The following is a 14144-nucleotide window of genomic DNA, read 5'->3' as shown; positions in this document are numbered from 1 at the left end:
GCTTTTTTCTTTATTTAATCCTACTTTAAGTTTTTTTAATCAAGTACCAAACCCCGACTTTGTTTTGTCCTGGACATCTCAGTGACACTTGATCTGACACAGAGATGTCCAGGCCTTTATGGGAGTATTTTCTCCCTAAGTGTGCTTGGACCTCATTAAAAAATCTTTTAACTTCATTGTTGTCATGCCCTCTTTAGCCGCGGTAGCGTACTTGACCTTATCATCCCCTGAAAGATGCTTCATGGTGATGAAGTCATGTTGGAGGGCTTGACTCGGCGTTATCCTCCTTTGAGGATCGATCTGCAGCATGCGCCTGAGAAGGTCGATGAAGGCACTGTGGTCATCATCATCATTTTCGGCATCATGTTTAAGCATTTGCTTAAGATAAAAAACTTTATCCGTCTGTTGCGCAGTTTCCCCTGTCATTTTATTAAATTCTTCTACTGTGTTCAGCCTCAACCACTTATGGGTCTTGTTTTGTTCCCAGCTGAAAAAGTAACCGGAGTAAGCTGCTTTTTTGAGAAGTCTGTTTTCTGGAACTCCAAATACCTGCACCAGCGCTCTAATGGTATCATATTCAGTTTTTCCCGAGAAGGGATAATATCCGTAGTATAGAGACGCCAACACCATGCCAAGTGCCCACATGTCTACGCTTTCATCCGTTGGGAGGCCCAGGATAACTTCCGGCGCTCTGAATGGTGTCACTTGGATCTGAGTGTTTTCCGTCAGTGTCTCTGCTTTTCTAGCCAATCCAAAATCTATCAGTTTAAACCGAAAAGATTCTTTATCGACAAGCATAATATTATCCGATTTCAAATCGCAATGTGCCACATTGATGCTTTTGAGCGCACCAAGAGCCTGACACATATCCCGGACCAGAGGTCTGATATCATGGAGATCCCAGAAATATTCATAGCTGATGTTATACACGGTCTCTTCCAGGACCTCGTACACCAGGCAAAACACATTTTTAAAAGGGAAGCATTCATGCAACTTCAGTAAGTTGTTCTTATCCGGATCCAGGTCTTGGATTAATTTCATTGCTTCAAACTCTTCCTGGCCTGATGTGACATCCGTTAGTATTTTAATGGCAAAGGAATCTTGACTTCCTATTTTGGTGCATTTTGCCACTTTTCCATAACCTCCCTGTCCCTTGAATTCACCAACTCTATAGAGTCCCCTGTATCCCACCAAGATGAAGCCTGTCTGTACATCGTAAGGTTCAGACGTCATGTTTCCCTGGTTTGACATGTTGTCGTTAACCCAGTAGATTGTCTTTTACAAGAATGTCTTTGCAGATGCCTTGCAGTCTTTTCTCTCAGATGATTTGTTTCGGGCTTTAGGAGTTTTAAAAAAACAATTTGGTTGTTAGTGATGATTCAGAGTGATGTTGTATTACTCGAATTACCACTGATGATGTTGTTTCACTTCGCAATAGTGACGTATACAGACGTATTTGACGTAGCAACGCCTCGTTTTTAAGATGATACGCTGAGCAGTGACGTCATTCCCTTCGACAGTCACCATGACGAAGTGCGCATGCGCACATCTCCTGAGCCCCCCAATGAGGCCGCCTCGCGCCGCTCCTGTGGACGTCACGTGCGCGTTCACGTCGGTCCATCACCGCTGATTCTCCAACCTGGAGTTCAAACTGTTTTCCCAGGATGTCAGACTGTTTTTGGCTGCAGAGCAACAGGAAAACCAGAAGAACTCTAATGTTCGAAGAAAAGTCCCGTTCGGTTCGAGTTTACCAGGAATCAGATCCAGTTTTTTGGAGGTAGGGGTTTACACATTTTTAACGCATTTATTTAAACTCAAAATATTAACTAAAATATCAGAGATTCGTGAGAATGTTCAGATAATCTTTTCTATTGATAAGGATTAGGCTAGATATTAATGTAGATAAAGATTTGTAAACAGGTGAAGGTAGGATGGTAGGAAACATTTCAATAAATTCACGTTTATATTGATGCCTTGATTTATGTTGACTCTAACAGACACTTAAAGTTCATGATTAAATAATATATAAAAAGCTCTACAAGAATCTCATGTTCTGATGTATGTGCTATAGCATTTAGATTCTCTGAAATGCAGTAAATGCAAGGAACACATACATTTAATCCTTATTTTCTTAAACAGATTTATGTAAATGGCATTTCAAACTTTATCTTTTATTGTTTCATTGCAGGAAAAAAAGTCCATAACCTTTTATCAAGAGAAACTTAATTTAAACCATGTTTTTTTTCATGCTGCTTAAATACATCTGCAACCGTCAACCCTGTAAGAGGTCGATTATGAAAGATCCCAACATTTTACTTCACCTTTAACCTTTATTATTAATACAATTTGACAATAGATAGATAGACAACTTTATTAATCCTTTTGGGACGTGCCCGCAGGGAAATTAAAGAATATACTAGTATAAAAAATAGTATATAAACTATACTATATACTATATAAAATAGTTTCCTTTTTTGGCAGAATTACATGAACAGAAAGACTAAATAGCCTTTTCCCCAAGATACTAACTTTTGCTCAAACAAAACAATTTTCCCTAAAAAACACAATTTTTTTATGAAGTGCTAAATTTTGCCCACAAAACACTCATTTATGGATACAAAAATACAACTTTGTGCAAAGAAAATACCAATTTGTGCCCACAAAAATACAAATTTTTGCTTACAAAATAATTTTTCCACCCACAAAACATATTTTTGTACAAAACACAAATTTTTCCAACAACATAATACTAATTTATTCCCACAGAACACTAATTTGTGGATAGAAAATACGATTTTGCCAACTTGTACCCCAAAAATCCTTATTTGTGCTCACAAAAGTAATTTGTGCCACAAAATGCTATTTTTTGCCCCAAAAATGCACATTTAGTCATACAAAACATAATAATTTGTTTCCTAAATAAATTAATTGGTACCCACAAAATATGACAATATTTTCGACCTTTAACAGAGGTTTATGTGACGTCCTTTCAAAATAAAAGATTCCCAGTGTCACAAAAAATAGTCGCAGTGTAGCAAATGTAGTGGTAGAAATATAGTGGGATGTCAGCAGTGATCAATTTCCAGTTATTCAATTATCTGGATTACTTTTCTTTATTGTGAACTCTCTGAGTGTCCTCCACCGTCAAAGCAGACTTTTTCCTCTGGATCACTATTTAAGTTTCTTTTGTTTATTCCTTTGCTTCTAAAGTGACAGTTTCTCTTTAGCCATGCTAACCTTTAATACAAATTTTATATAAATATAGAATAATTTAAATTTTATTCTAGATAGGTACATGAATGTGCAGAGGAACTCCAACCAAAATGTCATTCTTTTTTTTTTTATTAACAGGTAAACTACTGGAACACAACTCCATTGTGATGCTGGTGGCAGAGTTTAGTGTCAATTTGAGTCAAATTTAGAACCGGAATTTAAGTTGAAGGAGAACTCACATCTTCAAGATCAATACTTACGTCTAAATACTTCAGACATCACATTGGTGCAGCGTTGATGAGGTCTTGGTGGGATCACTACTCGACTTTATTAGAGGCAGTCCTGCAGCTCCACCTGTGGTTAAAGCTACAGAAGTTCATGTTCAGGTTTTTCTGGGTGATGCTTTAAGTTAGCTGAGGAGAGTTATCCTCACTGTCTTCAAGGGCCAACACTGACTTCTGAAATGAAGTTGTTTTTTTCAGTCAGGTTCATCTGTTGACCACTAGGTGGCTTGTGACACATGTCATTCTTTTAATGTAGAAGCTTGTTACATGTTACATTTTAGCTAATTTAGCCTTTTTTTCCAGTTTTTTTAGGCTAATTTGGAGTTTAGTTATAATTTTATCTCCATGCTAGCTATTTTGGCTGATTTAGATTTTTTTTTTTTGTGGCTAATTTGGAGCTTGGCTAATATTTTAGCTTCATGCTTGTTTTAGCGTAATTACCCATTTGACCAGTTTTTTAAGCTAATTTGTCATTTAGCATATACTTCAGCCACATGCTAGCTGTTGATTTTTTTTCAGTTTATTTTAGACTAATTTTGGCATTTTTCTAATATTTTAACTAGCTATTAGCTTCAGCATTTTGAGCCATTAGCTTCAGTGTTAATTTCAGCATCTTCAGCGGCCACATTCAGGTTACAACATTCACACTAGCATTATCACAGATATTGCTATATAACTAGCTTTTAAAAAATATTTTAGTATTTTTTTTTCTATGAAGTTTACAGAAATGAAATATTTAAAATTTAGCTATATGTGGCTTTCTGGAAAACTAAATTTCCACATTTAGATTGCGATTGTTACACGTTATCTTTTTAGCCTACAAACCCCACTTCCATCAGAAAAGAAAATGGTTATGTGGCCCTCAAGAAAAGGTTTGTACCCCTTTCCTTAAAAAACAACAAAAAAAAAACAATTGTGAACACCTCTAAAGCTCCAGATTCCCCTATAACTGCAGAGGCATGGAGAAGTCGTAGTGGAAGAATTTGGTTTTTGTTTTCCATATTTGACCTCTGTAGACACAGCTGTTGGGGGGGGGGGAGTGTCTCTATTTAGTCTTCATTGTGACCTTCATGCTGGACACACAAAAATATATTGGATCTGTTGTAACAGCGCTCTTTTGGAGATCTTATGTCGCTGTAAAGCCGACTTCACTTTTAAATGGAGGCTCATTTGTAAGGAACGTGCATCTGTGAGCTGAGCAGCAACGGCTCATGAGAACGCAGCAGCAGCAGCAGTGCAGACCGTCTGTGAGAGGACAGAAGATTAGCCATGTTTCTCATGAATGCAACCAACATATTTAAATCTGCTGTTCATTTTCCTCACAAATGATGCTCACTTCAAAAGCCAGTAAGCGCTGCAAAAACAAAGACATGGTCAATGTTTGGAACTTCAGCTGCGATACCAAAGAAAAAAAAGAGATCAGAGAAGGCTTGAACCTTAAAGTTTAATTCTGTAACAAACTCCTGTGAGGGAAGATGTTCAACAGATTCAGAGTTTCAGAGTCACTGATGATGAAACTGGATCCGGAGTGGAACTGTCAGAGGTAAAGGGCGGGTTCAGTAAGACTTGTTCCAGTTTGTCTCTGTAGCCGAACTGAGCGGTGATGGTCCCGGGCTGACGCACACTGGACCGCTCTACTCCTTCTTCTTGTAATCCTCCAGGTGAGCCAAGATCCATCCGGACGGTCCCAGGATGGTCAAGGTGAACACCCCCATTCCAATGGTCGTTTCCTGCAGAACGAACATGAGAGGAGGATTAAAACACAACGACACACAAAGACAGCTGAGGAACACAAGTGTTGTTTAATTCCTTTTAAGCGTGCGTATGTGTAGCTTAGGCTCCAGAACTTTCTACTAGATTGGCCTGCGTGAGGCTGCAGCATTTTCTCCTTAGAATGATCGGTGGGTAGAATAGATGCAAACACATCTAGTGATAAAGTCCAGTATTTTGTTTTTATCTTGCTTCAGGATTTTTTTCAATTCATTTATTCAAAAAATATAAGATATTAACAATATTCAATATAAATACAGATTGTATCTGTTTCTGTATGTTTACGTATCGATCAAATGTTTTACCAACACCGTTTTATGTATTCTTCCAACAAGACGCTGTGATGATCTTCCTTACTGAAGAACTACCATCACTCAGAATGTGGTGAAGTACAGAGGGGCCAAAGCTTTGGAATAATCTAAACTGAACTCTTAAATATATTTCTTTGTTAGAGAAAAAAAAATTAAGCTTAAACGATTTCAAAAAGTGTGAATGGGGTAAAATTTAACATTTTTATTTTGCTTGAAATTTCTGTTTCTGTTGCATGATTATGTTTTGGGGGAGGTGGTTACATAAGTCCTGTGTAGGTCTTCACACTTTCTCCTGCACCAATATACATGTTATATTTGTCACTAATCCATAAAATTGCATTTTATGTATGTGCAAATAAAGAAAATCAAATGAAATTTATGCAGTACAAGCTAGGAAATTTTCCAGACGAAAATTGCAGTTCAGAAAATCACTTGTCAGCTTTTTAAGATACGTTAGTTGTTGTCTAATTTTGCTACTAGATGATTCTGGTTGTTGTATTCTCCATATCCAGGAAATTTTATGAGAAAATAACACTTAGAGGGTACTGTTTTTTCGTCCGCAAAGCTCTGCTCGTGTCCGAACTCCCACCCTAATCCCCAACTACCAAAAGACTATATAGTGCCCTGGATTTTAAAGGCAATTCAGACACTTCATTACTTTTCTTACATTTTTCTAAACACCAGATATGACGTCGCCGATTTCATGAAGTGAAAATCGAATCAATACGAACATTTCACAACGTTTATTTATGACTACATTGTGTTCTGATGGTGAAACTGTGGATGGTTTATTCAAAAACCACATTTAAACACGTCTTTTTGTTCGACTGCAATGCATTGTGGTCTATATTCGAGCATCAATGTACGCTAGTTTTTCGCAAAGACTTATGGGAAATTTCAAGTGCACTCAACTTTGGAATTAGTAGATTCGGACAGCACTTTGAAATGGCAAACTCACTATATAGTGAGTAGGGGGGAATTCAGACACAGCTTCTGCGTCCAAGAATTGAACGTTGGAACGTGAGGTCATGTGACCGAATTTAGCAAGCTGATTGGCTGCAACCAATCCAAGCATACAGGAGCAGCCATAAGTATTATTATTTGATCAAATGGAAATGATTATTGATTTAAAACCAAATTTGTGATTTAATTCTTGTAGTTCTTGGACTAGTTTTGCAGTGATACCTCCCTGTGGGAAATTGAACAGGTACTGAGAAAGTTATGATACTTTAAACACTCTAATCTTTGTTTCTGGCCACAAAATGTAACTGTTTTGTTGTTTATTCGTGAATAAAATTATACCCTACTTGAGATCACCTAAAATGTCATAACTTTCTTATTCTTTTGGCTATCTGAATGACCTTTACACCACTGGAAAGGTCTCCTTAAGTCCTTTCCGGTGACAACGATCAGGGCAACCCTGTGAAAAACATACCTACTTCATGCGACAGAACAAAAAAAGACAAACACAAAATGAACCTTTATGCTAAATACAAAAGTTTAAATAAACAGCTAATCTAATGTCAAAGTCTGTACACTAAAAATTAAAAATGCCTTTATAAACCCCAAAATAGAAGAACGACATTTCTAGTAGAGTTTTAGCATAAAAGATAGGGCTAATCGTTAGCCTAGCTAACAGGAAGATGGTTGTTTTAGCGGCCTAACGCGCTGATACGGACTAAAACGTCTTCAAGGGGATTCAAGAAAAAGCTCAAAGGTGAGTTTGTATCAGATTATGTAAGGAATATGCATATTTAAGCTGATTTTAACAAAAGAAACGACCGTCAGCTCCGCGAAGGTTGTGACCTCATACCCAAGGACAGATGCTAGCTGTTACTTACAACCACGCCGATGTTTTCCTTCGGCGGCTTTGAGTACATGTTTGCCCGCAGGACGGGGCTCCGCAGGGCGTGAGCAGCACGGCGGGCGATCGTCCTCAGGAGGGCCGGCATGGCGAACACTTGCTAGTCTGTTGGTTAAGTTCAGTACCGGTCAATGAAACACTAGCGAGCTGAGTGGTAAGAGGAAACTCTTCTTTTTTTGACAAGGGGTTGGCTTCCACAGCGCCACCTGCTGGCGCGGAGGGCAACAGACACGCGCAGTTACAGGAAGCAGCTGTCGGAACAAGTCATCCTGGAGCAGAGACACACTTTAATACTTCATCATTGCTCTTTACCTTTAAGACGCACACACAACAAAAATAATAATAATTCTAATATATAAAACAGGGGTATCAAAGTCAATTGCACACAGGGTCCAAATCCAAAACACACCTTAGGTCACGGGCCGAACAGATAAACATTTGTTGAACACTCTAAAACTACATTTTTATTGTGGCGGGCCGTGCATTTCCCACCTAGGCCTTCAGTAGTGCTCCATCTGAATCAATCCAACCCTCAATAACTATTTTATGGCAATAAAACTTCTAGTGCAGGTACAGCTGCCACACACACACCAAAAGCATAAAAAATAACCTGATAAAATTTCAATATTATGTAGGGAGATAGCAAAATTTTACTCACCAAAAATCCAGATTATTTAAACACAAAATCCATCCTTTCTATCCTCAAGAAGATTTCAATCACTCTGTCATGCAGAATCCGTGCGTTTCGCAGATGGAAAGTGTTCCGTGGCTGTGATAAGCTGGAAAAGGCTGCATGCGGGAAATGTTCTGGTATTCCTGAAGCCTCTTGTGGTCCAGGAGGGAGACAAACATCAGTTTTTGTGATCGATCAAGGTCTGTGTCTGGAAAATAATATTGTCGGTAGTGCGCGCGAGGATTTTGCGCTGCACCTCTTCGTGAGCTCGGAGCGCCCGCGGTGCATTCAGGAGCCTCGTAGATTTCAGCTTCACTCCCGCTCAACGGAGTCACGGAACTCCTTTACCCGTGCCAGACAAAACTGTGCCACAACTTTACCCAGACATTCATTTTCCACCAAAAATCAGACGATCAGACGCTTTCCACTGGCAACATCTTCAAACCTGACACGCCGCTCCTTGGCACCTGTGTCCGTCACATAACGCAGAACCAGAGCGAGCTGCGAGCTATCCAATCAAAGCTCGTGAAAATGATGACGTTTCCGTGCGCCAGCTAGCTGGCCTTGGTTTCGCCTACTCCAAATCTGATTGGTTGAAGCAACAGTTTGGTCGACAATTATTTTATGCTACAGGGCCCGCAGAACTGATTGTGAAGGCCTTCAGGCAGATTTCTTTGACCCTAGCAACAAATGGTGCTGCAATGTGATTGGTTAATGCTTAAATAGGAAAATACACGTCTGGAAGCAGCGCAACCAGGGAGACAGCAATGAAAGGACGAAGACAGAGCATTTGGAATTATAGAATACGTATTCACGGAAATAAATAATAATTAATATAGGTCTGTGATTCAGATATTTTTAGGCCAGCAGAGAAGGCCTTGCAGGCCCTGACGGCCCGCCACTGCATTTTTAAAACTTTAACCATAACTTTTTAACATAATTATAAACTGGATATATAGCATTACCTACGGTAATGCTAGTGTGAATGCTGGAAGCTGGATAGAATGATATTTCTTTAACTAAAAACTGCATAATCATAATTAAAAGATCACTGGGAACGGTTTTATAATAGATCAAATGCTGCAGCACAGTTATTTTTTCCACACAGATGCTTACTTTAAAAGGAACCATTCTCGAAAAACTTATATTTTAAGTTTTTTTTTTTTCTTTTTCAGTCATTTTTTTTCTTTACTCCTGATATGGAATTTGTTTTTAATCCAATCACCACCTGTAAGTGCTTTATTACTGTTTTTGCCACAATTTTGAGTTTTTACAGTTTTTATTTAAAAAAATGTTTCAGTCATTACTGAACCTCTGTGCTTTTGCGAGGTGTTTCTGCAGAGCTACACTTACACAATGAGCCTTTGTGCCCTCTGGGGTTTGGTTTAATCCCACGATGTCCTCTGCAGAGAGCAGCCTCAGGCCTGATACTAGCCTTCAGTTTTGCAACATTAAAGCCACAAACCGGCTTTCCAGCAGCTCCACGTGAGCCCTAATCCTCAGCTGCAAACCCAGTACAGAGGTGGGGCTCTGCAGTGACCCCCCCTCCAGCTCCTCACACCACTCCGGGGTTCTATTTCAGATAACTGGAATATATTCATTAATTTAGAAAGTTGAAGATCATGGCGGTGAACTCTGCTGTCAATGTTTCAGACGCTGCTGCACCTTATGGAGGAAAAAGTGCTTTTACTCAGCAGGAGCACAACATAGTGGCTGGATATCTGATTACAGCAGGTACCACATTTCTGCTCCTCCTTTGTTCATTGTTTACTGAAAATCTGCAAATATCAAGAACATTTCTCTGCTTTCTAGTTAAATGAACTAATTATTGATATAAGACCCAGTGATGTGACAGGTGATGCTTTACTGGGATTTGGATTTTTTGGGATAGTTTATTTTAAGCGATCGAAACAAAAATAAAACTAATCAAAACAAATAACGAATCTTTATATCTATACAGATATATCAAGCTTAAGATAATTAGTTATGAAATTAATTGGAATTTTTCTGTATATACGCATACATCCATGTGTATGTAAGAAATTCAGTTGTAACTATAAATAGACACAACAACTCTAATGGATATAGAATATTAACTATAAGGTTATGTGAAAAGATCATATCAAGAAAAATAAATTCTGAGAAATGTATGTTTTTTTTTTTTTAAGTCAGTCATCTTATGTTGCTTTTGCCAACCATTTGATGTATATATTTTGTGTTATAAAGAGATATAGTTGGTTAAAGTACTTGAAATAATTTTGTTAAATGTGGTAGAGACAATACATTTTCTTCTGTCTCCTTTCATTTTCACCAAAGTCAAGAATCTTAAGTAAATTATTGTTGTGTACTATGAAAATTAAATAAATAAATACATAAATAAATGAAAAATGTGAGACTTTAAAATTTTAAGTTTGTCAAAAGGAGTTTGGTTAATTGCTTGAGAGGGAACGGGAGGAAGCAAGTTTATGTAATCCAGCCCTGTTTTGTTTTGTTTTACTTAACTTTGTATTTTACATTTAAGGAATATAATGAATCCAGTGTCACATTCTATTATCAGATTCTTGTTACAAGACAAAATGTGTCATTTTAGTTTGTGTTTTGTAAATAAGTCATTCTATCTGAGGGAAATATTATCTTCTGTTAATGTAAAAGATTTAGCGTTTCTTTATCTCTGTCTCTAATGTAGAGTTTTGTTGGAGTGTTTCACAGCTGAGCTAATAAATGACTGAAGGTGGTGGTCATGGTTCTGATACTATAGAAAACAACCAGAACCTTTGAGTGCACAAATCTAGCTGTTTTGACTGGTTTTCGTTGTGGACGGGCTTGTTGTGTCACAGCAGGTAAACCCCTGATGCTGTTTCTGACCAGGAGGCTGAGGTCACAGGTGTGACTTTCATCCACCCCTTGGTGTGGTTGGAACCATGAGGTCCTAGAAGTTGAAGCCACAGCCGTGTTGCGCAACAGAATTGAGCTAAATCTGACTAGATCTAGGGCTTCAAATGAAAACATGGCTTAACTGGAATTTAGAAGGTTTCAGTCAGCTCTTGAGTTTATGCTCCAGTCACAAATACCCATACAGGGGGTACAGGGCACACAGGTGGGCCACAGGAAATATCAAGGTCGTAGATCACTGATAGGGTTGTAGAAACATTTATCAAATATTTGTTTTGAGTGATTTTAACTTCTCTTTCTTTAATCTTCTTGCTTGACGTAGTGTAAAACTCGATTTTAAGAAACTGGAGCCGAGCCCCAGCTGAAGGCTTTGAGGAACTGATATAATGCAGATACTTGAAGAAACTGGCGTCATGAACAGGATGATGGAGAATCTAACAATAGTGATGGTAAAAACCGGTCTGTGGCTGTCCTTTCCCATACCCTTCAGAGCTACAAATCTAAATGACAGGAGTCAAGAACAGCTAAAGGTCCATAAAACTAAAGCAGGGTTAGGCGCTGGCATGACAATATCAGAGAGCAGGCTAGAGTAGGCAAAGGTCAGGCATGGGTCGGGGCAGGCGGCAGACAGAGTCAGACAAGAATCAGGAGCACAAGAAGACAGATCAGGATAAAACGCTCAGTATGTACATTTCCCGCACAGATTTAGAAAATTATGAGCAAACAGGCTCTTAAAAATATTATTAATAATATTGAAAGCACGTTCAGAGTATCATCTTGCTCTATACATGATCTTTGTTTGTTTACAAAGGAACTTATTATTTATTCTTCTATGACTATTTCCGGTATTTTAGACAGTTCTACGCATGTCAACATGATTTATTCTGATCAACTGTGTGACGCATAGAAACGTTTGTCACAATCGGATGAAGTTTTTCAGGGTCCATGTGCACAGTTCTATTCTAATCTGATCTTTGATCTGATCAAGGACATTTTGCACATGTAAACGCAGCTAGTGATCGATGTTTCTAGGTGACTCTAGGTGAGACTTTTCTTTTTTGAATACAACAGACCAGTAGACTTGTGGGAAAGATTTTTGTCTAGGCTTTTCACACTCTTTAAGACCACATTCTCTCTGGCAGATCTGGTCCTTGACTGATCCGATTATGGTCCGGTCTAGTCAAGGCCTGGTTACTCTTCTTAGAACTAAACTGGAGAACTTTGGTCCTTTTGAGAGTCTCTGCTCAGCTGCAGGTGAACTCTGGTGCCGTTCATTTCAATGTGAAACAAAGAGAGGACGAGAGAAGGAAATACTGCAAGGGTAGAACGAGAACAGTAGGAGCCGGAAGAAGAACCAGCAGGATTAGACGGTTTTGTTCTTCCATCTTTATCATCCTGTTCACAGCTTGTTCTGGATATTAGTGCCTCCATATCGTCCGTTATCATATTGTCCGTTTCAGTCTTTGGTTTTCTTCTGAGAGCAGCGGGATGTGTTCTCTCTCAGTGCTCGCTTTATTCATTTCAAGTTCAGCTAAGAATACTTTATCAATAATTTAAGTTGTATATGTTTATAAGATAAGTCTAACAAATGCCTCCACTAATTTCTTTGCATCATTCTGAGACACAATGTTCTTCATTTTAAAAATACTGCAAAGATAAGAGAAGATCATTTTAGAAACTTTTTAGAGTTAAGTGCCTTGCCCAAGGACACAATGACATTTGGCTGGCAGGAGCCGGAATCGAATCGCCTATCCTTTGATCATTGGCCGACCCGCTCTACCGCCTGAGCTACTGTCGCCCACTAAATTGAGTGAACGTATGAGACGATTGCTGCTATTGTTTGCTAGTAATCTTGAAAAGATCATAGATGTGCTGCACTTATATACTGTTGGCCAGCAAATTCTTTTAAGGTTCAAAATGTCAGGCGCAAACGCTAAATTTCAAGAGCAGCTGTTTCAAAGTTTAAATGTGTTCTGTTTCATTGAAACAACGAGACTTGATGCAGGACTATTGGTGTTTTCTACAGCTGACCTCAATCTTCGAGGAGATTTTCCCATCAACTCTTGCTTATTGAATCGTATTTGTGTTGTGAAGGTTTGTTGAAGTTTTTTAGTTTTAACTGAAGAGGAGCTTGAATTCTTGCTTCTGCATCTTTTGACTAAACATTAGAAGAACTCCTCTGGATATTTGTGTTTCACCCAGCAGCTGTGTTATGTGTGTGTTTGTCCAAACATTAAGAAAGAACAGAATTTCCTTCTTCTTCAGGTTTGTCTGCAGCTCATGTTCAAGAAAGTGTTAAAAGTGGGTTTCTTGACTGTGTGTTTAGTCCATCGTGTTCACACTGGACAAGCAGGGAGGGCCTTTTTCTTCTACTGTTTACTAGTTAACATCCATCATCTAGGAAGAGGTTTGGTGCCAAATGTCAAAGCAGTGTAAATCACACGAATCTTGCTCCAGGTTTTTTGTTCATTAGTCTATTCCAATATACGAAAGGCTTGGCGTCATAATAGCGGCCAGACATAAACCACAATTATTAATTTTTCCTTCATTATTGATTTTCAAACGGATGACACTTCAGTGAATTTAAAAGAATGCCGTCCATACGTCACTGCCTAATCTGAGTCCCTGGTTGGTCAAAGTTTTACGTGTTTCATTCAGCGGCCTCATGTTTTTCATGAAGAGCTGGGCTGCATGGCGCCCTGGGTGAAAAAGGATTTTGGCGCCCTCCACACCCACCTTCGTCCAGAAAAGAACTGCCTGAAATATGTTGCAATAAGTATTTATGTATTTTAATTCTCAAAACTTAAAAAACCACTTACGAAAATTGTTATGCATACGTGTATCTATCGCTCTACGCACTCTGATATGTATAGTTGTTTTATCTAGATCCATCTCCAGTGTAAAAGGTTTGAATATTTCCGTTGTTTTAAGGTTTTAAAAATAGGAAGAAAAAAAACTAGATTTCCAGTTAAATTCTTTTTGACCGAAATGCAGAGGGTGGGGGGTGAATTTCCAAGCAACTGAATGTAAAAATAACAGACAAGTCTTTGGGTCTGTTTTTATCTTTTTTGGACCCTAAACTTGTCCCCTGGGGCTTTTTTTCCTACTTTTTCATGTTTTCAAGTTTTAAAGAAGCA

At 38.5% G+C, this 14144-nt stretch overlaps 2 protein-coding genes across 2 annotated transcripts in view; one reads left to right on the top strand and one right to left on the bottom strand.

Moving 5' to 3' along the window:
- Nucleotides 1-4921: 4921 nt before the first annotated feature.
- Nucleotides 4922-7633, bottom strand: LOC112147825 (cytochrome c oxidase subunit 8A, mitochondrial). Its single transcript, XM_024274456.2, has 2 exons — nt 7420-7633; nt 4922-5227 (listed from the first exon to the last, which is right to left on the bottom strand). Exons 1-2 carry the CDS (start codon nt 7528-7530, stop codon nt 5132-5134), a joined length of 207 nt encoding a protein of 68 aa, XP_024130224.1. The 5' UTR covers nt 7531-7633; the 3' UTR covers nt 4922-5131.
- Nucleotides 7634-9582: 1949 nt separating this feature from the next.
- Nucleotides 9583-14144, top strand: part of rrh (retinal pigment epithelium-derived rhodopsin homolog) — a 15225-nt gene continuing 10663 nt past the window's right edge. The window contains exon 1 of the mRNA XM_024274444.2: nt 9583-9849. Within this exon, the coding sequence (XP_024130212.1) occupies nt 9738-9849 (112 nt within the window). The 5' untranslated portion in view covers nt 9583-9737. The remainder of the gene's footprint in view (nt 9850-14144) is intronic.

Source organism: Oryzias melastigma, linkage group LG22, assembly GCF_002922805.2.
Source record: "Oryzias melastigma strain HK-1 linkage group LG22, ASM292280v2, whole genome shotgun sequence".
Classification (NCBI taxonomy): Eukaryota; Metazoa; Chordata; class Actinopteri; order Beloniformes; family Adrianichthyidae; genus Oryzias; species Oryzias melastigma.
Note: the sequence above shows the minus strand (reverse complement) of the source record. Positions and strands in the feature narration are given on the sequence as shown.

Excerpts from the sequence above, each read along its gene's own strand:
- LOC112147825 (XM_024274456.2), bottom strand. The coding sequence starts at position 7,530 with ATGCCGGCCCTCCTGAGGACGATCGCCCGCCGTGCTGCTCACGCCCTG. Across the intron at positions 5,228-7,419 it reads AGGAAAACATCGGCGTGGTT|GAAACGACCATTGGAATGGG; the intron begins GTAAGTAACAGC and ends TTCGTTCTGCAG.